The following is a 26,712-nucleotide window of genomic DNA, read 5'->3' on the forward strand; positions in this document are numbered from 1 at the left end:
AAGCTCTATGGTCCAAATAATTTAAAATAAATTATGAAAAGTCCTCAAAACTTAGATCTTGGGGTTGGTCTGACACAAGTCAACACGATATGACATAATCTACTTGTGAATTATATTGGATTGAGTTATGACACTCAATAAGTAATCCATGGTAAGAAAATGGAGCATATGTGTCCATTGTCTTGAACATTTCTCTAAGTATGTGTCCGTTAGACAGGTTTGATCATAAACAAATGGGACACATATGCTCCATTTTCTTATATGCCAATTTTAGGTATTATGAACATTATATAAGATAATCATAAACAAATAGGGGACATATTTCGCCAATTTTAGGTATTATGAGGCATATAAGATCAAATATTCTCTTGAGATATTTGACTTTATATGCCATATTAGTGGAATTTGGAGAAAGTGTCCACTATTTGTTTTCTTATGAAAATGTACCTAAAAATTACCCCTGATATTGATCATGGATTGTTTATTGAAGCTATTTGCAAGAGAAATTGGTTCGAATTCAAACTTGGTTTGAATGTGGTTTAAACTTGGTGCAAATGATTGTCCAAATGTGATTGGGATGATGTTTGAATGTGATTTGAACTAGGTTCTAACCTTTGCTTGATGGCTTCAACAAAGGTTGTTGGATCAAGCATAATGGGATCGAAGTGCAAATGGAAGGGGATTTTGTGATTAGTGTGCACTAGGGGCTCACTAATGGGATCAAAGAGGAGTGATGAGCAATGAATTTCATGATGGGAGCTCATTAGAGGATTGCCGAAGGGACTGATGGCGTGTGAGGAGAAGACAATTTTATGATGGAAGCCCATTAAGGGTTTGTCAACATGATCAATGATGTGTGAGTGATTTCATGATGGGAGCTCGCTAGGGGCTCGTTGATGGGACTGATAACATGTGATAAGAAGGTGATTTTGTGATGAGAGCTCATTGATGGATTGATAGTATGCGACCAGAAGGAAATTTTAGGATGGGAGCTCATCGATGAGATTAGTTAAATGTAAGGATAAGATGAGCCTCATTTAAACTAGTGATGGGAACAATATTTAGACAAATATTCAAAGTGGATCAAATTTGAACTAAATCCAATTTTGGCGGACTTCAATGAATAATTCTTATACTCAAAAGGAGGCAATTTGACCCAAAATAAAAATTTGAATATATTCTTTTAAAAAATTAGTAATATTCATATATGATGAGGATCTTTAAAAATTTTTATGAAACTACCATACACCCTAATCCTGCTTTTGTTGGGCGTTCTCTCCCTTGCCGGCAAGAAGAGGATCCCGAGCCTCCGGAGGCCATCGCCCTAGTTCAGCCCAAGATGGTGGGCGCGACGGAGGAGGCGCGATTGAATCAGCTAGAGACTCAGGTGGACAACGGCGGCGGGGAGGCGTGGGAGTATCTCTGCCTCGTGCGCAAGCTTAAGGCCAGGCGATCAGAGAAGGTCCTCAGACATGGAATCTTCATCCTAAACAGCCATATCGCTCGATCCAAGCTAGGTGGAGAAGGTTAGCACCCCAAAGGATATTTTCTTTGACATATCATGCACCTCTTCTTTGGTTTGAATCTAAAATGCGTTGTTTTGGGATGTCGGGATAATGTTTCTGTTTGAAATTGTGCATTTTTTGATGTGATTGATGAGTTTAGTGGATGCTTGTTCCAGAGTTTCTTTGTGTATCTCAACTTGCTTCTTAGATCGGGCTTGTCGTTACTGTGTAAATGTTTTTCCTTACTTTGTAAATTGCTGATTCTCTTACATAGTTTTGTCTGTTTTCTTCAGTTCCATATAAGTCATAGCAAGTTATATCAACTATGAAAGCGTATGACCTTTTGTAACTAACATTGAAGTTCCTTTTTATTGTTACGTTTTGTGTATTGGTATTGGTTTTCATTATGCAATTCCTAGCATATTGCGATATTTGTATGTGCAGATGACTTTGTTAGAATATGGACCTGATCTCTTACTAGTATGCTTGTAACTCTTACTTGAATCATATACAATTCTATATCACATGACCAAATTTTACATAATCTAACTTAAAAATTCATCAGTTCTAGCTTTCTTTGATGTGATACATGCTTGGAGTTACACAAGATTATCAAGAGAATTTAACAAAAGTTTAACCTTTATAAAATGATGCGTCTTCAAAGTAGGTTACAAGAATTCTCAGTCTTCCACTTGCTTAGGCAAAGAATTGCATGAAGATTAACCAAGACACTTTCAATCAAATACAAGGTGAAGTAATGTAAAAGCTTGTAACACAAATCCAAAAGTTAATAATGAGGTGTTGACCTTTGAGGATCTACTCTCTTCCCTACGGATCTAGGTTGAGTGGAGAAAGATCTTCCACACTAGAAATGAAGTAACCACTAGGACGGATGAGCCGAGGAATGTTGTTGTTGGGAAGGTAGCCGGAGTGGTGGAAGAAGATGGTCGTCCAATGATGATCCAACGTCCCTTTGACCTTTGTTCGTCGATCACGTCAACTAAGGTGTATTGGATACGGTCGATGTATTCTTCAATGGTGTCTTCGAAATCAAAGCCCACGTCAAAGAATGGCGATTGGAGGATGTCGACTTGATCTCGATCGTCATGCACAAATCCAAAGTTCCATTCGGGTTCCGCCATGCATGGTTTGCATGGAGATGAGAGAGCATGACAAGAAAACCCAAGAGAGGTGAGGTGGTAGCCGGCTTGGAGAAGTGGAGGGGAGAGGCTAGGTTTCTTGGTGGAAACTAGGTTAGGTTGGGGTGGAGGGGATTAATTCTAAATCTGAAATTACTCTCAGATTTTGAGTTAATTGGGAGGGAAATACTCTTAAAATTTGAATCCAAATAGGTGGTAATTAATTCCTTTGAAGGAGGGAATTAATGGGAGGGAGCCATAAGGGGGCCGGCGGCATAGAGGGAGAGGGGTTTGTGGAGGAAAACTGAAATCAATTTCAGTTTTAAGTGAAATTGGAGGGAAAGTTATTTGAGATGCAAGGAAATCGAAAATCACAAACCTCACACTTTCCGCTAGAACTCACAAAGAGATCTAAGAGCTTTCTCCTCAAGAACTCACAAAGAGATCTAGAGGAGTTTTGGAACTCACAAAGAGATCACCAAGATAACTTTTCATTCATCAATAATCAACCCTCTTACATAAGAAAATGGCCATATATATAGGCCTCAAAATGACAAAGAAAACGAAAGACTAAAATGCCCCTTGGGCTACAATAACGACCAACTACCCATAAGGACAAAAACGGAAAAACTGAAATAACAAGATTAGTACATAAAATACTAACACAGAAAATGCATCAAAAGTAAAGACTCTCCATCATGGCCATCGATCTCCTGTGTCGCCTCTGATAAATGCGTCGAAACCTCTTGTTGATGTCCCCATCATTCTTTTTCATGAGCATCTCTATTGGATTTATATATTTATATTTCAGAGGCTCATATCAATAGGCCATGTACATTCAACTTCCTGCTCTTAGTTGTGTCTAGCTAATTCGTTACATATTCTCATGATTTGCACACTAAGAATTCATATATGCTCTCATTGGTTTGTCCAACATTGTTGTTGAATTATCATTTATACCGAACATGTTCTTTATTGAGCAGCCTATCATGTTAACAATAACCCATAAAATCACTTATTTTCCTATGTGCCTTCTATGTGTGTGAATTATTTTCTCGTGCTTGTAATCTCATTCCTTTTGTGCTCGCTGAATTTGTGCTTTAATATGTATTTCTTCTGCAATTGGAACTGAGCACATAGTTTGCTTTTCATAAAACCCTTGTTTTCTTACTCTGAATTGTTTCTTTGTTCATGCAGAATGGACGCTTTATGAACAAGTTGCTGTTGCTGCTATGGATTGCCATAGGAATGATATTGCAAATGTTGAGCCTCCATTCCCTTCTTGATTTCAAATTTATCCTGTTAGTCTATATGAAATACTATTGTTCAGGCAATTTTTGGAGATTGATATACTTCTTTTTTAATTTTATTCTGCGTCTGCAATCAAAAAATTATAGAGAAGAATAATGCTGTGCAATAAAAGGAAGCTTGGATAACCTAAAAATCATTAATAACCAAGTTAAATGTTGTTGAAATAATAATGTTAAGATTAATGTGTGTTAATTTTAAGAAGAATGGTTTGAGTTTAGAGTTCATTTATGTTGTTTGTTGGTTGAATTTTGTGCAATTATACTTGTGATATCAAGCATTCAGGTCCCCTTTTTATTTTTTTTCAGGATTGTATTGAAGCCCTCTCTAAGAAATTTCCAGGGAGCATTCGGGTTGGTAAGTTCTTAATTATGGATGAGATTTTAATTAATGGTGATAATGTGATATTATCAACTTCTAACTATAAATCAGCTAAATGTTGATGCCCATTCATTTGGCTCAACTGATAAGCCATTATAGCTTTCATTATCATGCACAATCATGTTAATATATCTATATATATTGAATGCATAGTTAGTATTACTACATTTTTACATTATAGATTCAACAAGTTGTCCATGTTGGGCTTGTATTTCTTTTGTTTTGTACTATTCTTTCTCTATATGAAGAACCATAGTTTAATTAATTGTACACTTCAGGCCCTTGAGGTACATGTAGGTAATGTCTTTTGTAGGAAAGGGATTAAAGTGGTGATGATGGTCATGATCTAGAAAGTTTACTTCAATCAACTCGCTATATTATTGCTAGAATGCTGAGAATGGAGATTTTTTTTGGTGTGCGTGTGAGGTTGTTGTTCATTTGTAGGGAATTGAGAGGGCTTAATAGGAAGCCGAGGGGGGAGGTAGCTATATACCTACAATCAACTCCTACTACATGCCTCATCTGTGTTTAGGTTGGAAAGAAGGCAAGCGGAGGCTGGTACATTAAGATTTGATAATAATTGTCTATCCCATTAATGGGATTAGAGCAGTGGGATTGCAAGGAGAGTTCGGAGGTGTTGTGAAGGGAGGTGATTGCCTTAGCTAAATTATATCAGTGGTTTGGGCATGTGTATTTGGAGCAAAAGGGACGTGTTGATAAAGCGGTGTGTGAATGTGTAAATAGGTGCTTCAACCTTTGCTCCTTTCTTGCTCCAATGAAACTACCACTTTCATTATAGTTAAATAACAAATATTTATGCAATTTCATGGATTTTCCAGAAGTTTTTGAAAATTGGGTTTATTTTTAGTGCTAGTGCAAAAGTAGTTTTATTCTTATAGACAGAATGTGAAACGAGTATACATGAAAAGGTTGGAGTAGCACCAATGGAAGATAGGATTAGAGAGAGTTGCCTTAGATGGTTTGGACATATCAAATGTCAGCTTTCTGATGACCCGATTATGAGAGTAGATGTATTAGATTTAGTCTATGTTATGAAAGGTAGATGTAGATCTAAAAAGACATGGTTAGAAAACATTATAAATGACATTTTTTTATTAGATTTAAATGAGAATTTAACTCTTAAAATGACACAATGGAGAAAAAGAATTCTTGTAGCTGACCCCATATAGTGGGATGAAGGCTTGATGGTGTTCTTGTAGTGTAAAAGTGTCGGTTTTAGTTGTTTCGACAATTTTAGTGTTCAAAATAGTATTGTGAGATAGGTAATCAAGAGAATAATGATATTATCTGATTTTATACAACTTGAAAATAAAAGTCACATGAGATAAATGAATAAGATATAATGTTAACTCGTTAATAGGGACACATAGTATATATACTGTATGTGCAACTTTTAATTTACAATAAATTATAATACGTGCTATTTGATAATGATTTATACATTATATTTTGATAAAAGTACAGCTTTCTCTATCAAGACTCCATCCTTATTGTGTTCTTTTATTTTTTTCTTTAAAATAAACTCAGTTAGCATGAAAGTTACTGATCAACACTCTTTAGTATGCTACTTGGTAATCGACTTTCCTCATCCGTGAGTGAATAGAGGAAAATATTAAATACAGTTGCAGTTACGTATGACCACAAACTATTTGAATATTTGTAGGCTTAGAAATCCTAAGCAATCGTAAATAAAATTATGGAATGATACAAAATTATCTTGCTAGGATGCTTATGTACAAAATGTATTTGCTCCATGTAGTCACAAATGGAATATCACTTAAATTAAAGAAAAAAAATAAAGAAATTGCACAAAATGTACATTGAAAAAAAATTGAAATGTTGTGTTAGAATGTTGCATGCATTAGGATAGATCTCGGATGCATGAATTCACCAAACAAAGCAATAAATAATTTCAACTAATATCTGCTCTAGATGCATGGAAAGAAACATTGAATTTGAAGTCATAAATGATTACCATAATCCCAAAAACATAGCTGTAAGAGATGAAATTATTCTAAACACTTATAGTTTGATCTAAATCTTCATTTCTAACAGTGTTTGTGCCTTTCCTCATTCCCAATCAGGAAATGTGGAATATGGGAGTAAATTACTAAAAAAGTAAAAGAACTGAATAGGCTAGGATGTTATCATTGGTTTCTCGAGCTTCACACTGACAATGATAAAAGACTTCACATCTATGCATGTGGGAGATTATTCTTTCTAATGGGAGATTGAATTGCCGAAAAAAATTGTAACTATAATGAGTGAAATGTGATCCGAACTCGACTACTATAGCACCCATATGGAGATATGGATCAAGGTAATTAATAATGAACGTTCATACAATTTGATTTGTGTATCATATGGTGATTGTTTGGTCTTTATGGTCCATTTTAGCAATTGCTTATAGTAGAGCAATCCAAGCCATATTCTCACTTTATAATAGAAGTTTAAATCTATTCCATAGATTACTCACTTTGAGTTGACATTGAAACAAAAGAATAAATATGTAAGGTTGGTTGATACCTTTTTTAGTGATTGTAGACTTGGAGCTCGACATCAATTCTCACTGATGTGGAAGAATTTACTTAGAGAATTTGGTTGCTATTACTCTTCAAACCTTTTTGGGCTCAGTCTTTTTTATTCTTTTGTTGACACCTACAAGTTGTAGAAACAATTTGTCTTCTCCACTCTACAAGAAACCTCAACATCCTCCATTTTGAGTACGAAGAATTTTCTCTTCTAGTATAAAGTTCAAGCTAGCATCTTTTAGAAGATCCAATTCATACAACTTATCATTTTAGAGGTTTTATGACTTATTTTTCTTCTATATAGCTTCATAAGTTCATTAAGAGAACCTCTCTATGTGCAGGCGGACCATCATCATAGTCCACTCACCCAACGTGTTTATTCATTACATTTTTATAGGTATCATTGCTACAAACACATTTTTTGCAATATCAACATGTACTTCCATAATATGTTGTACAAATGATTGAACAAACTAGAATTAGATGAAAATGACAATGCAACTAAATCTAGGACAACCTCTTGCATGTAGATCATCAAGTTTAACCTTTGCATGCAAAATTGACAACAAGTAGCATTAAGCTCCAAATTAGCTTGTGGATTACTATCAAACTTCACAATACTAAACATCACAAAAAATCTCCTAAATTTTTATTAACCAGCTTACTATCAACCAATTTAGTTTGATCATCACTTTAGGAATGATAAGCTATAGAAATTGAAGTTTGTTACTTGTCATCCTCCAAGAAGCTTTGAAGAACTCATAAGCTATCATCCTTATGAGACACAATAGTTTTATAAAGGTCATGGAGTCTTAAAACCTTACCAAAAAACGTCTCACAACATGAAATATATTGTATTGCACGGAATAAAGTGCCATCTTGATAAATTGATACTAGAAAAACATAATCAAGTTGCTTACAAGTGTATAGGAGATGAAGACGCTTCTTTTATTTTAATTAACATGTGTAACAATATGCTAGGGGTGTCAAAACATCCGCGTTCGACCCCAAATTGACCTGACTCAAATCTAGTCAACTCGACCCCGACCCTTTGATAAACGGCCCAAAAAGACAAACCTGAATTTGACTCGCTAGCAATCCGTATGACTTGAACTTGACCCATTAGCCCATAGTTAATTTTTTTTAATAACTTATTAATTATAAATTTTATGATATTTTGATAAAAAATAAGAAGATTATACTCACAAGTAAAAAAATTAAGGAAAAAAGATATTATATGGGTCATTTTTCGCTTCAAAAATGGGTTTGTGGGTCAACCTAAACCCATCTTGTTCAATCAATGATTTGGAAAATGCAATCCGAACCCGACCCATTTATTAAACAGGTTAACTCGAACTTGATTTTTTTTGGTTAAGTTTGGGTCGGGTCATTTATTAACACTCCTGCAATAGCTACTACACGTGTCACATTGTGCTTGAGATTTAGCCAATTGAAGCAATCCTTAACCTTAGTAATGGTTTTTTCTCCAACAGTGATCACACATAACCTATGTTATTTTGAAAGAAAATTAGTACTTGGAGTGGGGAGGATCATTTGTTTGAACAACATATATCTCACCAAAATCCTTATAGGTAAGAAAGACCTACGTAACCACTTCAAATCTAACCATCCTAGGTATAAGATGATGTTAACCTAATTGATTGAATCACCGAACTTGTTCGCAATACCTACAAAGTGTTGATATTGTCGTTGCGTCTGGAACATCAAAATTACTTAGAATGGACACCCATATTGCATGGGTCGTTGCACGAGTCAAGGGGAAAAATTTGCCTGTGTGCGAGGTTATGACACACAAACCAAGACGACACACATTTCAAAATACATAATTGTGAATCTAGCAAAATTATATATATATATATATATATATATATATATAATTATAATAATAATAAATATAAGCTCGATTAAATAAAAATAATCATTATAAAATTAATCTAATCTTCTGCCAAACTTTATCAACTTATCTCTCTGCCACTTCATGTGAACAAGCCGAAGAAAACTCATTGTTAAAATAAAAGGGAAAGGAAAGAGTTATTTTTTTCTCCTTCTCATCTCTCGGTCCAAAACTCATACACGAACTTCCAAATTCTTTTTGTCTCCTCCCTCAACCTCTTCTTACTGCCACTCAACTAGACCAAGCCCATCTATTGCAAGTCCCACTCCTTTGTGCGATTTCCCAATGCCAAAGCCCCACCCCTGCATGGTTAGGGGTGTAAGTGAGCCAAGCCAACTCATGAGTCATCTTGAGCTCGGCTTGATAAATGGCTACGATGAGCTAGCGAGCTAAACTTGAGCCAACCTTGACTATATCTTGCAAGCCGTCGTTTAAAGAATATCATAAAATATATTTAAAATATATTAGAGTTCTTTTGTTCAAGTATAAAGCTATTAAAAATATTTAAAAATTATCTCACTTTCATATATCAAATTATTTTTTATTATTTATCTTCTTTCATAAATAGCACGTCAGGAACAAAATTAAAAAAAACACATGAAATGCATCATTCGCTACTTCAAATGAACAAACACAGGTAGGAGGCTTCTAATGAACACAACAACTCACCTACAAGTAAAAACATGAGATTTTTAATATACACAATAGCTCAACTGTGGGCAAAAATAGGGGACTTGTAACGAACATGATAGCTCACCTGCGAGCAAGAATTATACTTTCTAACTTCAATGAAACACATGAATCCTCTAATTACAAAGAGATAATTAATTTTTGTCATTCCTACTTTTCTTTAACGTCATTGAATCCATAACATAAATGTTGTCGAATAAAAGGCATGCTTTAAGCCTTCAAATAAATCCTGCTTTCATCTCAATAATAATCACTTGCATGGACAATCAAATTTGAATATTTTAAAAATAACTGCAAGCATTAAAATAAAAATTTTCAAATTGAAGCTCGCTGATACCTCAGGAAACATGGGATAGTCCCAAAAAACATTCCACTGCTTCAAGAAGCATGCAATAGCCTAGTGAAGCGCACATCTTGGAGAAGCTATGACCTCCTTGAAAAGCATATGAACAATCTATGCAAATATACTAAAATACATGCAATTTTATCATGTGAGTGCATTGAAGAACGTGCAAGGAGATATAAAGCATAAATATGTACTATGCATGTGTATCAAAAAGCATGTAAGTGCATTATGCAAATGCATTGAAAAGTGTCCTCATTATTTAAATATAAATTTAAATTCCCTATACGTGCTTCGTCAAACATGCTTTATACTCAAACATGAAATTTTAAGAAGGCTGCACTGGGTTAAAAATGAGCTAAACTAAAATCCTATTTTTAAATTAATTTTCTTCCTGCACTATGGCAAATGTGCTTAGCACTCAAATACAAAACTCTGAGAAGGTTGTGCAGTGTTAAAAGCAAGCTAAACTAAAATCTTGTTTTTTAAATTTATTACTCACAAGTTCGTAGACAAATGTGCTTAACGCTCAAACGCAAAAGATTGATATGGCTACGTGAGGCTAAAAGTGACCAAAACTAAAATTCTATTTTTAAAATTAATTACCCGCATGTGCTCCAACTATCTTAGATTGTTATATTTTTGCCGCAAATAAAAAAAAAAATGCTCCAACTATCGCTCCTAAACCTAAAGTTTGAGAATACTATGCAGGTTAAATTTAAATTTAAATTTTAAGTTCAATCCTCTTCTTTAACAGGATCGGAGTTGACACTAGTTAATAAGTGAACACACGATCATAAAATATTTCTGAGATAAATTGGTTTTTAATTTACATTAGGCCTTCAAACTCTTTTTAAAGAAAACATATTATAAAATTGCAATGATAGTTTGTTATTCAAACCTTAACAACTTTGTTTGCCTACTAACAAAGGATTGAGTTTGATATCAGCTTTGAAAATCATTACACGAGCATTGAATCCAAGAGTTTGTAATTTTTTTACATCCTCGATGATAACTTTGTTGAAGAAAACATCAATCGGAGGGGTCTATTATTTTAAATGCATCTAAATCTTGATAAAATATCAATATCATAAATTACCTCAACATTACTCCAATGATGGCCATGTTAAAAGTGTCTCTCAATTGGAGGAGATTCATTTTAAATGTCTCTAAACCCTGATAAAATATGAATATTTAAAATGATCTCAACGTCTTCCTGATGATGGCCGTTTTGAAACCGAATCTTAATAGGAGGGGACTGTCATTTTAAATACCTTTAAATGCTGATAAAATACAAATATTTAAGTCCACATCTTTTTTGCTTTAGTCATGGATGTTCTTGCTAAACATTTACAAGAGGATCTACCTTGGCGTATTCTTTTTGTTGATGATATTCTACTTGTAGAGAGAGAGAGAGAGAGAGAGAGAGAGAGAGAGAGAGAGAGAGAGAGAGAGAGAGAGAGAATTGAAGGAACAGTTGAATTATGGTGGTCAACCATATAATGTAGAGGTTTTTATTTGAGGAGATTTAAAACTGGATACAATGAGTGTAATTTTAGTAGTAATAGATCTAGTTGGGGAATTTTGACTTTGGGCGATCAAGTCATTAATAAGAGTACACGTTTTAGTTATATTGAGTTTATTGTTCAATGTGATGGTGAAATTGATGGGGATATTTATAATATAATTCAAGTTGGATGGTTGAGGTGGAGTAATGCATTGGGCTTATTGTGTGATAGAAAAGAATCCCTCAAACTTGAGGGAAAATTCTATAAGATGGTGATGAGACATGCATTGCTTAATAGCGTAGAATGTTGGCCATTAAAACAGAAGCATAAAATTAAGTTTAATATTATAGAGATGAGGGTGGGTGGATGAGTGGTTTTACTCTTAGAGATAAAATGCAAAATGAATATGTACATTAAAAGGTTGAATAGCTCCAGTGGCATATAAGATTAGAGATAGTTTCCTTAGGTGGTTTGGTCACATAAAATGTTGGCTTTTTGATGACCCGGCTAGAAGAGTAGATATATTAGGTTTGGCCTATGTTAAGTAAGGTAGAGGTAGACCTAAAAAGTCTTAGTTAGAAAGTATTATAAATAATCTTTTTTTATTAGATTAAAACGAGAATTTGACTCTTAACATGACACAATGGAGAAAAATGATTCATGTTGCTGACTGGGACCCCACGTAATGGGATAAAAGATTGATGTTGATGTTGATGTTGTTGTTGTTGTTGTATCAAGTCTTCAATGCCTTGATTTTATTGTTTGTATAACAATTCACGAGATTAGCAGTTGAACTTATTCCTCTATTAGTAGGAAAATAGAGTCGGCAAGGTTCAAATAACTAAAATAACGAGCATTCATCCCATTGTGGGGTTTCCTACATGAATTCTTTTTCTTCATTGTGTCCTATTAAGAGCCAGATTCTCATTTAAATCAAATAAAAAAGGTCTTTTTAATACTTTCTAACCCTGTCTTTTTAAGTCTACCTCAATCTTTCTTAACATAGGTCGGATATAATACATTTACTCTTCTAATAGAATCATCGGGAGGCCGACGTTTTAAGTGACCAAAGCATCTAAGATGGCTCTCTCCAATCTTATTTTCCATTGGAGCTACTCCAAGCTTTTCACGTATATATTTGTTCAAATAATAAAAATTCAAATTATTTAAATCCCTGATGATGTTCGTGTTGAAAGTGAATCTCAATTAAAGTGGTCTCTATCCTTTTAAAATGTCTTTAAACTTTGATAAAATACAAACAATTTGAAGTGACTTTAATGTCTCATTGATGATGACCATATTGATTATGAATCTCAATTGGAGGGGTCCATTTTTGCAAACATCAAATCTTTCTGTGCAAATACAAATATTTTTAAATGATTTGAATGTCTCCCTCAAACATAAGGGAAAATTCTATAAGATGGTGGTAAGACATGCAATGCTTTATGATGGAGAATGTTGGTCATTAAAAAAGAATCATAAAATTTGGTTAAGTTTTGTAGAGATGAGGATGCTCAGGTAGATGAGTGGTTTCACTCTTAGAAGCAAAATGTGAAGAGAGTATATACATAAAAAGGTTGGAGTAGCTTCAGTGACAGATAAGATTAACACATTTCTTCTAATTAATGTCATCTATCAATAAGGATATATCACATTTCTTCTAATTGGTGGTTTGACTCAATGACTTCACAAAATAAAAGATTATTAGCAGGGCTCTCTTATTGGTGCCTTTATCCTAGATAGACATTGGAATATTACGATCACAATCAGTGCTTGTATGTTCTCCAATGGATATCACCTTTTAATAATGAATCATAGGATAGACTTGATAGGACACCAAACTATTTGTTAGCTAAGATTGACTTGAATTTATCCCTTAAACAAATATTTACTTCAAGTCTACAAGCTATCCTTTGTAAATCTTCCACTGTTGTCTTGATCCTTGATTTCCTTTAAGGATCATCATTGTTGTCCATGTTTAAAGACTTCACTCAATATTGCATTCATGCTACTTTTGTAGGATCTAAAGTTGGTGGACTTAGGAATTTGGTCTGATCTAGATATATTCAGAGAGCTTGATTTTAACAACATATTTTGATAAACTTTGACCAAAAATTATCCAGGGATTTTTTTTTTAAGAATTATCTTGGCCTTCTTTTGAATTCTAAGCTATGTTTTTTTTTTTTTGAGGAAATTAACCAAGAATATTTATGTGATTGTTGAACTTAGCCCTAAAATGTGGTGCTATAAAAAATAAGTTAAATATAATAACAAAAAAAAATGTTGGTTTAGATCCATCAGTAGAATATCAAATTCTGGGCTCAAATTTCATCTTAGTGAATTCCTTAAAGGTTTTTAATAGTAGTATGGATTTACCGGTTGGAGTAGCTCTAGTGGAAGATAAGATTAGAGAGAGTCACCTTAGATGGTTTGGTCACAGGAAAGTAAATGTATTATATTTGATTTATTTTAAGAAAGATAGAGATAGACCTAAAAAGATTTGGTTAGAAAATATTAGAAATGACCTTTCTTTATTTGATTTAGATGAGAATTTGACTCTTAATAGGACACAATGGAGAAAAAGATTCATGTAGCCTAGCCTACATTGGGATAAAAGCTTGTTGTTGTTGTTGTATGCATTTACCGGTTGAAATTATGGTTGATTGATACATTTTGGCTGCGTCTATGATTTCAGAGTAAGTTTCCATGCCTCTTTCTTGTGTGCACTACATTTTTTATTTGAAATTGAACTTCGGGATACAATTGGCACACCAGTGAATAATTGTTTCTCTAAGTATATCATGCTGATTCATTGTATTCTTATGCTTTGTGCGCATGTCCTTGCTCCTTGTTTGTTTATTTGCTTTCTTCATTGTTAACTTTCTTTTTCTATAATTTTTTCTTCTGAGTTTTCAGGCAGGCTAAAAGGGATGCTTCTTGAGGCAAAGGGGGCTTGGCCTGACGCTGAAAAGATTTATGCTCAGCTTCTAGTGGATAATCCACTTGATCAGGTAAAATTACCATTTGGTTTCATTAAAAAATGCTTTTGGGCTAGTTAAAACTTCAAATGTTTCAACTTTAGGTTGCTTCCTACGAGTCAACCATATTAATGTTCAGATACATGTTTTTTCAGCCATTAGTAAATGGTATGTCTTTGGTATTCTGGCTTATTTTGATGCATGGTAGGTACAAGGTTCCTAAGATCTATTAGGACACTTAAAAATTCAATATAATTTGACCTCTCATGATTAAGTGAAAGTATCTTGTTCATTATAGTCTTTAAGTGAAGTCGGAAGAAATCATCATGAAGATGTTGTTAGATCAGTCTAGGGACTAGTCCAGGTTTACAAAAGAAGGCAGAATACTTTCACCTCCATAGCAATTAACTTCCCTTTGGGGGTGCGGTCTAGCAGCCTTCAAGAGCATTTATGAGGAAATTAAAGGGGAGGATTAGGGGAGAAATTCGAATTAAGGGGGCTCTTTGGGTATCTTTTTTTGGTTGTTTAAGTAACATTGTAAACCTAGGGTTAAGGATATCTATGTTTTTGTTGAATTTGAGAGTTCTCTTAGGTTTGCTTGGGCTCTAGTCGTTGGCTAGGGATTGGGAGTATGATCTTCCTCTTGAATTGAAGATTCATTGCCCTCTCTTCTCACTTGTCGGCCACCCTAGTGGGGCCCACTGGCTCTGCTGCCGATCCATCAATACTCCCCTTTCAAAGGCCACCATGTCATCAAGGTGGAATGAATGAAACTGTTGCTGAAACACTGGGATAGAAAAAAGACTCAGACTAGGTCGAATGATCCCTGCCTCGAGTAACTTCTTGATTAATCTCTCATTCTTTTCGTTTTGGATTTAGGGATGATGGTACTAACGAACACTGATAGGTGAGATTCTTTCCTTTAAGATGATAGCATGCTCACGTTCCCGCAGAGGAGGTAACCCTTAAATTGGTTGAACCATGTTTGGTGCTTCTTATCTTCTCCCCATCTCTATAGCTCCATGACAGGTCAAATATTTTTTAGAGTAATATTCTAAATCATAAGATTTTGTCTGTGTTTGAGGAAACTATTGTTATATGAGAAAAAATAGCTAGTGATATTAATAATGTTACAAAACATGTGCAAGGAGTATCAAAAGGAAAAAACTTATAATAGTAAAAATAATTGATGGTCAAATTAAAATTTGTAAGAAAAGATAAAAAAATAAGAAGACTTGTTATGAAAATTGATTTATATGTAAAAATTCTGATAATTAGGATAAATATAAAGAGGCCTGTCAATGTTTAAAATTGCGTATTCAGGTATTGAGGCGTTTTTCATTCGTGAGGCGAGGCGTAAGCCTCATGGCGTTTTGAGGCGTAAGCCTCAAAATCAAAAGATTGCGTAAATATAAAATGATAAATTTTTATATACTAATGAGTGAATAATAAAAAACATAAAAAAACATAAGATATGAAGTGAAATCAAAATATCCCAATAATAAGACAACATGAAATATAGTTCAACTCAAAATTCTATCTTTCCCAAATCCCAGTATTCTTTTCATTAACATATAAAATTTCCAAAAATAAATAGCAATGACATATCACATAAGAACTCGTAAGTCATCAGCACTGTCATCACTAAAGGGTTCTTCATTTGAATCATCATTATGATGATCTGCTCTCTCCCCTTCCTCCTCTCCTATAGAGTCCAATGTCGGGCATTTACTTCAAGATTTATGTAAGTTTTAATATATATAGCGTGAGGCGTAAGCCTCATGCCAGTGAGGCGAGGCGGGCCTCAAGACGGGCCTCAACCAAGTTGAGGCGTAAGCCTCATAAAAAAACTCGAGGCGTAAGCATCGAGGCGTTTTTTACTGGAATTGCGCAAAGGCGGGCCTCAAGGCGAGCCTCATATTGCGCAATTTTAAACCATGAGGCCTGTAATGAGTCAAGAAAGCAATATGCAATGTAAAGATTTCAACTTTTAATAATTTATATAATAGATTAGATACTAAGGAGGGCGAAGATATATGTATGAGTTAGCCAAACATAGAGATAAGAGTAGTAATGATTTAGTTCAATTAAAGTGTATTAAGGATGAAGATCAAAAAGTGCTTCTATTATAAGAGGATATTCAAATAAGGTGGATGAGATATTTTTATAAACTCTTCAATGAAGATTATGAGAATGCTATTGACTTTAGTGACCTTAAACCTCTAAATGAAAATAAAGATTTTTATTTTTATCTGCATATTAGTCAAATCAAAATTAGAGAGGCTTTAAAGAAAATGATTTGTTGAAAAACTGTTGGACATGTTCATATTCCAATAGAGTTGTACTGATGCTTAGGAGATGAAAGAATTTATTGGCTTACTAAACTTTTTAATATTATTTTGAAGACTAAAAAATGCCAAATGAGTGGAGAATGAGTGTGAATTATAGAGGAATTAAGTTAATGTCTCATACTTTAAAATTATGGGAGAGAGTTATGGATCATAGGTTGCGGCGTGATATTATTTTTTATTTATTTAGGAAAATTTTAATTACAATTGAGAGGAAATTAATTAGGGAAATATATCTAATTTAAATTTAAATCTAAGAGGAAATTATTTAGGGAAAATGAGCTGATTTGGAAGGGAGTTAGGGAAGTCTTTTCAAGGCTAACAATGGAGTGATTTCAGATTATGCTTGATTTTGTTAGAATTAGTTTTTGTCTTCTTCTGTATTTCATCAATCTAAAGGCTTTTCAAGTGTTTGCCACAATATTCTTCTCTTTCTCAGATTTTATCTTGCTAAAATTTCAATTTCAATCTCATTTCCTTCCTTTACAACATCCTTAAACGACAGTTACAGTGACAACAGCATTCATCAGAGAGGTGGTCAAGTTGCATGGGATCCCGGAGTCGATAGTTTTTGATAGATATAAGGGTGTTCCTCAGTCATTTATAGAGGGAGTTGTTCAGGCTGCATGGAACAATTTTGAAGATGAGCACTGCTTACCACTCTCAGACAGACGGACAGAAGGAGGTGGTAAATAGAAGACTGGAGACTTGTAGTGTTTAGCTTTAGAGATACCTTGACGATGAGCCAAGCAGCTAGCATGAGTATAGTACTGGTTCAACACTTCATATCATTCATCTTTCCATTTGACTTCTTTCAAAGTATTGTATGAAAGGGACCCTCCTGACTTGGTGCATTTTGGACAGAGTAGCACACTAGTCTTTTTAGTAGAGGAATACTTGGAGTAAAGAGATAAGGTGTTGGATGAATTGAAGAGGCACCTATTGATGCCTCAATAAATTACGAAGAAGCAGAGGTATGTACACATGAAGGACATCTAGTTTGAAGTTTATGATAGGGTGTTCTTAATGCTTCGGCCCTATAGATAGAGGACAGTAGCAAATAAGAGGAATGAGAAGTTAACCCCAAGATACTTTGGCTCTTTTGAGGTATTGGAGAGGATTAGAGCCGTTGTTTATCATTTAAGATTACCCTCGACTGCTATCATAAATCCAATGTTTCATGTGTCAAAATTAATGAGAGTTATTGGGGATCATACAACTAGTTCAAAGTTACTAGTGACATTGACTGAGGATTTGGAGGTGGTGTTGGAACCATTGGAGCTGAAAGAGTTATGACAGGGAGGAGAGATTAAGGAAGTGATGATCAAATGGAAGAACCTGCTTGACTATGATGCGACCTGGGAGCTATGCGAAAGGGTGAAACATCAATTCTTATTTTTTCACCTTGAGGACAAGGTGGGTCTTTAGCATGGTTCAAAAAAGCGAAATCAAGAATCAAGGTATTTTGTCTTAGTGAGGTGAGGCATATGCCTCAATGCGTAATCTCAAAAACAGAAAATAAAAAACACATGAATTTATAAATAATTCATAAAAATGATAAAAGTAAAATAAAACATCAACATATTTATTTGATTCGTCATTATAGAGATATAAACCACAAATCCAATATTAAATGTTATTATTATAAAATGAAAATTTGAAATTAGATTCAAAACAAACACTCATTTAAAACTTAAATACACCATAAATATTAGAATCCGCAACAATCTCATTCTTACTTTCATATTCTTCATAATAACACTTGTATGTAATAATTATATCATGCTCAAATTCTAACTAATCGTCATCTTCTAAATATTCTTCAATTATAACGCTTAAGCCTCGAGGTGCTCATTGTGCACCTTAGTTCGAGGCAAGCCTCAAGGCGTGCACCTCGAATGATTTTTTAAGCCATGGTCTTTGGGAGGAGGGTATTGTTATACCAATCCAGGGACCGATCCAAGTTTACAAATGAGGCGGAGTACTTTCGCCTCCACAACAATTAATTCCCCTTTGGGGGTGGGGTCTAGCAATCTTCAAGAGCATTTAAGAGGTAATTAAAGGGGAGGATTAGGGAAAAAAATCAAATTAAGGGGAGCTATTTTTGTATTTTACTGTTTTTTTGGTTGCTTTAAGTAAGATTGTAAACCTAGGGTTAGAGATATCTATGTTTTTACTGAATTTGGTAGTTCTCTTAGGTTTATTTGGGCTTTAGTTGCCGGCTATGGATTGAGAGAGCAGGATCTTCCTCTGGAATTGAAGATCCATTATATCTTATTTGTGTTCTTCCATATTTCATCAATCTAAAGGCATTTCAAGTGTTTGCTACAAGATTCTTCTCTGTCTCATATTTTATCTTGCTGAAATTTTAGTTTCTGCCAGCAATTTCTGCACTTGTTTCTTAACATATGCTTATAGTGTAGAGTAGATTAGAAAGTAAATCATTCTCTAGTTCTTTAAGTCAGTCAAGACTCTATTTTGGCACACGAGAATGGTAAGTTGAATTAGCTGGTCACATGAAATTTATCACGGGAACCTACATGTGAAAACCTTTCTCATGAAAACTTATCAAGGTTTTGTCTTAACAGTATACAGTGTTCTAAGTTATTTTGAGCAGAGTTATATTTGTTTGATTAGAATGTGCAGTCTCTTTGGTAGCCACATTCTACAGACCAATATTTTAAGTTTTTAACTTCAAGTAATTAGCTAGAACTTGCTAGTATTTTTATCACATGAGCATTTAATTATGGAATCCACCACCTTTTAGGGGAGGATGACCACGATGGCATTGAAATGAATAAAACTCTGCTACTATGATCACAGGAGTTTTGGCGATATAATGAAATAATTATTTGGAATACTTTTAAAAATTGCATCTCAATGTATAATGTTTGGATGAGATTTATCTAGCTTTAATCATGTTAGTTATTTTAGTCGTTCATCAGGAAAGAACACCATAAAAAAGAATAGTTATGGCATGCCATGGAGTAGCCTTGTTGCTACCTTTTTTTTTGTGTTCCTAACATTTTTTCCTACTTCATGTATGAATTGAGCGTCATATGAGTTGAACTAGATCCAATTTAATTGAGTATTCGATTGAATTTATAAAATAATTTCCAAGAGAGGAATAATGATGTCTTGGAGAGAGAGTAAAAATCTCCAATGCCAGTGGCCCATTTCATCCGTGATAATAAACCTTAAGAAAAACTAATCACTAGGATTTGATTAAGACACCTCTGATGTAGGAATAGAGAAAATATACATGCATTCTAATAATAGAATATGATATTAGCATTTAAATAAAATTTTATGAAAACAAAATATCACAATTACTATAAAATTGTACAATTATGAAATCCAACTTATCTGGCAAAACTATTTTACTTCCGGATGCATAAATTCCTCTTGGGATAGAGAGGAATTGATTTATTTGAGTTGACCTTTGATAATATATGGAGTGTAATTTTAGTAGTAATAGACTTAGTGAGGGGATTGTGACTTTAGGCGATCAAGTCATTAATAAGAGGACACGTTTTAGATATCTTGGATCTATTGTTCAGAGTGATGGTAAAATAGATGGGGATATTATCAGCAGAATTCAAGTTGGATGGTTGAAGTGGAGGAATGCATTGGGCAGGTTATGTGATACAAATGTACCCCTCAAACTTAAGGGAAAATTCTATAAGATGGTAGTGAGGCCTACAATGCTTTATGGTGCCGAATGTTGGCCATTAAAAGAGAAGCATAATACTAAGTTAAGTGTGGCAGAGATGAGGATGCTCAGGTGGATGAGTGGCTTTACCCTTAGAGATAGGATACAAAATGAGCATATACGTGAAAAGGTTGGAGTAGCTCCAGTAGAAGTTAAGATTAGAGAGGGTCGCCTTAGGTGGTTTGGTCACGTAAAACGGCGGCCTTCCGATGACCCGGTTAGGTTAGTAGAGGTATTAGATTTGACTTATGTTAAGAAAGGTAGGGGTAGACCTAAAAAGACTTGGTTAGAAAATATTAGGAATGATATTTTTTTATTAGATTTAAACGAGAATTTGACTTTTAATAGGACACAATGGAGAAAAAGGATTTATGTAGCTGACCCCACGTAATGGGATAAATGCTTGATGTTGTTGTTGTTGTTGACCTTTGATAATTTATGATAATATCTTTTTCTTTTTTTAATGAAAACAAGCTTGACTTTGCAATCCATCTACATGTTGAGCCTCTATGTCATTATTTAAAATTGTGCAATTTAAGGCTTATGTTCAGGTCCACCTCAAGGTGCGGCGCAACCAAAGTATCTTGAAGCTTACGCCTTATAGTGGGAGAAAGAGGGGCATGCCTCAATTATTTGAGGCATGCAATGAGGTGCTTCTTGAGGTGCATGTAAATGAGGCGTATGCCCCTATTTCATTGTTTTCATAGAAGTTTTATAGGATGATGAAGATATTTTGGTTATTAATGATGTGTTCTTAGATGACAATTAATTTGTTGAGGATGAAAATAGAGTTTCACTCTTCATAATTACAAGAGGAAGGTCTCAGTATTGATTTTCTTATGAAGAAATAAGAGCATTAAAAGTTGACAAGAATGTAACAAAGATTTGATAACAAATTTTGTGTAATAGAAATTATAAAAGATCAATATTGTCATTATTTTAAATACTATTCTTATTTAATTTTATTGATTAGGGAAGAGGAAGATAATTGAAGTTGAAGGTGATGAAGAAGATTGGGCAGATGATGATCTAAGTTAGGATGTGGGAGGCAAGAAAACAATCAACTGTGATGTTCATTCTAATGAAGATTTTTTAAGTGATCGAAGTAGGAGACTTTTGAATTCAGAATCCTAAGTCATAACTAGTTTATTTTAAGACATGATTACTTGCTTATTATTGGTTCTTGTATGACTTTTCATGATGTTATTTTGTCAACTCTAGACAATAAGAGGTTGACCTAACTTCTTAAGAACTTGAATGCCCAAATTTCTTTTGCTTCAATTTTTGTTTGTCGCTAGTTCCCTTGTTGAAATTATTTGATTGGCAAATCTTCTTGTTGCAAATTTACTCCTCTACAATTCAATTTGTTGAATCTCTACATTTAGCTATTTGATCCCTTTTTCTTGCGAACACCTCTTGTTGCATGTCTTTCATAGGGCAATAAGCTGATGTCTGGTGCCCAGGCTGTCCCCTAAAGATCTTTTGAAAAATGGCTTAATACCGTAGCATGCATATGTGATGGAATGATCTAGGTGCAGCATGCAAATAAACTGCTTTTAGTACTTTCCAGCATGAGATTTTTATGAGAATTTTCTACATGCTCTCAAAAATGCCCCTTAGAAAAGTGGTTTACCACCACAACTGGCTATTTTGACAAACCCAAAACAAGATTCATAGATAGATATGTCATCCAATGGCCTTTATGGAATAAAGGTTTACTTAGACCACAGTTTTTTGTACAACCCTTTGAAGATTGACTCTTATAACAACGCACTAAACTAGTGTTATACTTTCTTGTCCTTGGCTAGAAATTTGTCTTTTTACATATTTGACTTTTAGCTAGAAATAATCATGCATTAATTTTATCAACCCTGCTAACGGGCACAGTTTCTACCCTTTGATTCTCATGGCCAAATAATCTAAATGAATATGTTCAGTCATCTTATACTATGCTTAAAGTTTCAGTTGCTAATTTGGTATAGCTACCATGATAGAAAGAGAAATTCTTTAAAGCCAGATGGAAACATGCCTAGTAATTGTTGAGAGTTGTTATATTTCCCTCTTTGATTAATCATATGGAGACTTATCATTTCGTGTGTGTGTATTATTTGGTTGATTTTTTGAATGAAATGCTATGTTTTCTGTCCAGATAATTCTTAAAAGGAAGGTGGCTATAGCAAAGGCACAAGGAAATTTAGCTGCTGCCGTGGAATATCTTAATAACTATTTGGAGACGTAAGGAATTTTAATTTTTTTGGGCTCTGTCACTGATGTTTCTAAAACTATTAATGGTAGAAATCCGTTTCGTTAGGCTTCTGATACAAATATTAAATTGTAGAAAAAGATTTACTTGGTGTTGCATTCTTTTTTCAGATTTATGGCAGATCATGATGCCTGGAGAGAACTTGCTGAACTATATATTTCTATTCAAATGTAAGGTCCTGACCATAACCGTACATAATTAGGTGAAGTTTATTTCTGATTTACATCCCTTTCTCAGGTATAAGCAGGCTGCCTTTTGCTATGAGGAGCTCATTTTAAGTCAACCGACTATTCCTTTGTACCACTTAGCATATGCTGACGTAAGTCCTCTTAACATATATTTCTGATAATAAAGACCGAAATTTTTTTACTATTTTTTCTATTTGTCATATATGGATTCTCATTTATGTAATAATGACTCCCATCTCATTCCTCTAAATGTTTCCTTAGTTTGCAGACTTTTCAGTAATTTAGTTTTGATTTGTAACCACAAGTTAAAAAGATTTTAGTGGATGCAAAATTCTTTTTATTTTATTTTTTGTTATGAAAGTTTGCTTTTACTGATTGAAGCTGGAATTGGGAAATCTGTTCGAGGGGTAAAAAAAAAAAAAACTGTGATGTTTTGATTTATTCATCTATATCCGTTAACTAATCTTTTTTTAAAATAGTCGTGAAATTCTTCTTTACTTTACTACGTATGATCTGATCCTACTCTTGTTGCCTTTGAGGCTGAGTAATCATCTAGGTTTTCAATATTCATACTGTCTTGGTATCTTTTCCAAAAGCTCTGTACTTAATGCAATTATTTCTAGAATTCTTTCCTTGTTTCTATTGGTCACTTTCATGATATGGTTGTTATGGTCAATTACTAAGGCGCAGGAGCTCTTTTTTTTTTTCTCAAACAGAAAAAAGCACTCTCATCCATTTTTCCACTGCTGAAAACTCTCTTATGGTGTGAAAATGAATTCACTTTTGGTGTTGAGAAATTATAGAACATTCCATGAGGCCCTATACAAATAGGTATGCGTTCAGCTAAAGACCATAGTATAAGTTGATAGGCATTATATAAGCATTTCCATTATCATCCCCATTATCATCTGCCCTAAACTCATAGGTATGCGTTCAGCTAAAGACCTTAGTATAAGTTGATAGGCACCATTAAGAAATTTTCCACATACATCCATAAAATTTGCTGCATTTGTTATTAGTTTGACATTAGTGCTTATTTGATTGTTTGTAGTTATATAACATATTTCATAAAACAGTGACTTTATTTTCATTCATTTTGAGCGTAAAAATCAAATCATCAATTTTTATGGCGTTTTTATAAAGTTTATGATGGTAAAAATTAATGTTGGTTTCGAATTACTTCCTAACCAATTGTGGATTTGAGAATCTTCATCGTTTTTCAAAGAAGGTTTTCGAACTCGGGGCAACCAAATGAACCCTTAGCTAATATTTTCTTTTGACTTCTAACATATTAGCTTGTGGAAACCTTTTATATATATATATATATATATTTAACTTGTGGAAACCAATTTTTCTACAATTCGTTCGTATTAAGGGTTGGAAAGAAATGCTGGCTTTACTGCTTTAGAATCCACCCAACTAAACAGTGAAATTAGTTCATTCAAATTTCAATTTCTTCTGTAAATTCCGCATAAAATTTCCACGCATCTATGTTCATATTTCATCAATGTGCATCTCTTGATTCATAGGTCCTCTACACGATGGGAGGCTTGGAAAATCTTCAGGCGGCCAAGAAGTACTATGCTTCGACCATCAATCTTACAGGAGGCAAGAACACTAGAGCCCTTTATGGCATATGCCTGGTAAGCTAAATCCTTATTCTCCACTTTCTCTGGTCTTCCATCTCAATCAGCGAAAGTGAGTAAAATCTCTCTTCCAGTCTAGCGTTGCCATTAATCAGCTGACGAAGGGCCGAAATAAAGATGAGAAAGATTCCGCGGACCTTCAACCCCTTGCTGCTGAAGCTTTGCTTAAGGATTACAAGGAACGGGCACCAGAGAAGCTCGCTCTTGTCACCGCCATGCTGAGGAATATAAAACTAGTTTCTTGACTTCTTTCATCTTCAAAAACAAAATTTTCATCCGAAGCATCCAATGAAACTCTGCCATAAATGTATGATGATTTGTTGTGTTGTAGTAACCTAAGCAATGATTTTATTGTCTCATGTTAAGTAATAAGGGCTTTGATTATTTATTTCGAAGAAGATTTACAAATTTGATTACGTTTCTGTTTCTGCACTTTACCATGGAATCTATTAATACTTTTCTTTTCTTTTCTTTTTTTCTCTCAATGTTATTCATTTGCTCCTTTGAACTGTTGATATCAAATCTACTTTCTAGAAAAAAAAATTGGTTAGGGGAAAATTTTATAAGATGATTGTGTGACCTAAAACGTTTTTTGTGTAGAATATTGGTTATTAAAAGAACATAAAATTGAATTTTGCGAAGATGAGAATGCTCACGTGGATGAGTGGCTTCACACTTAAAGAGACAATTAGAGTAGCTCCATAATTGTTGGAATACATCTCTCATAATATATTGTTGTGATTGCACTCAATCTATGGTATCAAAGTAGCCGTTAGTTGTGTTTGATGCATGTTTAAACTTTTTTTTTTTTTTTTTTTGGGACATTTAGGCCAATTAAGGCAAACTCACACACACAGCATGTTTAAACTTTATTTGAACCTCTTTCGTATCATTTTTAAATCTTGCACAAATATTAATTTATCCATATTAGAATTATATTTGAATCGTGCTGGAACATGATTCAATTATAAAGGCAAACTTCATTGGAATATGATTTGAATCTTGCTTAAATTTATTTGCTTGCATTAAACTTTAAATAAAGAAAATAATTTTTTAAGATCGTCTGATTAAAAAATAGTTTGGATTTTCTTAAATTCCCTGGAATTTTTTTAGATAAGTGTAATACATTAATAATTTGCATAAAACTCATCTCAAAATAAATCTAAAATTTTTTAAATCCATTATAACCCAAATTTTGATTAGGTAATAAACTTTTTCTTAAATAAATACTCTACATTAATAATTTGAACAAAATTTTTTTTTATAAGATGACTTGATCAAAAAAAGATTTTAAGATTTTCAAATAGATTTCACTTATAAATTTGATAATAAAATAATTTATATTTTACATTTGATTTCAAATAGATTTCAAAATTGTAAAAAATATTTTAATCAAAAATTTTAATAAAAATATCATAATTTTTTTTATCATAGAAATAAATATCTATTTGGGACAGCTTCAGCTTTTTATAAAGGCTGATGCTAAGTTTTTTTTTTTAATTATTATTATTATTATTTGATTAAAATTCACAGTGGGGCTTACGCATTGATATAAAATCAGGTTACAAATCCTTAAAGGAGATCAATTACTCACTATGCTCGAAAGAGCTACATGAAAAGAAATAAAAAACCTATGAGCCATTGATCTCCACTAATTACAAAAAAAAAAAAAAAAAAAAAAAAAAAAAAAAAAAAAAACTACGAGAGGCTAGGAGCCAAAAAACAGTAAAAAACACTTGCAAACTATACAGTTGCCGAAGAAAATGATGACAGAATTACCTAACAACTCCAAAAAGAGGAATCTATGGAAACCAATAGCTCAAGAAATTCAATAATTGAATGCTCAGCAACACCCCTCCAACAAAGAAATACAAACATCACAAATCTAATAAGAACTCAATAATCTAAAGCAAACCCAAAAGATAAGACAAGTAGAAGAGCCACAAACAGAAATAGCCCACAGAAACAAACGAAACCAAAACCCAACCAACCAAAGAAATTACGTCCAGCCAAAAGCCGGATAAGCAGCCAAACAACCAACCAGGCCCTGTACGGGAGACAACCGGACAACGAGCAAAAACAGAGCAGATAAAAACATTTCTTCACAGAAATTGGAACAACAAGAAATGAAAAGCAGGGCAAGAGAACTATAGAAAGCTAGACCTAAATAGCAGAAGAAAACCAAACCAGCAGATATAAGGAAAACTCCATGGAACCAAAATAATATAGCATTTGA

The 26,712-nt window shown here is 33.7% G+C and overlaps 1 protein-coding gene across 1 annotated transcript; it reads left to right on the plus strand.

Moving 5' to 3' along the window:
- The first annotated feature begins 1,230 nt into the window (after positions 1 to 1,230).
- LOC110111536 (ER membrane protein complex subunit 2-A) lies at positions 1,231 to 24,940 on the plus strand. Its single transcript, XM_020843451.2, has 9 exons — positions 1,231 to 1,526; positions 3,842 to 3,906; positions 4,261 to 4,309; positions 14,258 to 14,352; positions 22,529 to 22,614; positions 22,753 to 22,812; positions 22,880 to 22,961; positions 24,360 to 24,473; positions 24,551 to 24,940. Exons 1-9 carry the CDS (start codon positions 1,340 to 1,342, stop codon positions 24,719 to 24,721), a joined length of 909 nt encoding a protein of 302 aa, XP_020699110.1. The 5' UTR covers positions 1,231 to 1,339; the 3' UTR covers positions 24,722 to 24,940.
- Positions 24,941 to 26,712: the final 1,772 nt, after the last annotated feature.

This window comes from Dendrobium catenatum, unplaced genomic scaffold (assembly GCF_001605985.2).
Source record: "Dendrobium catenatum unplaced genomic scaffold, ASM160598v2 fragScaff_scaffold_1021, whole genome shotgun sequence".
In the NCBI taxonomy this organism is placed as follows: Eukaryota; Viridiplantae; Streptophyta; class Magnoliopsida; order Asparagales; family Orchidaceae; genus Dendrobium; species Dendrobium catenatum.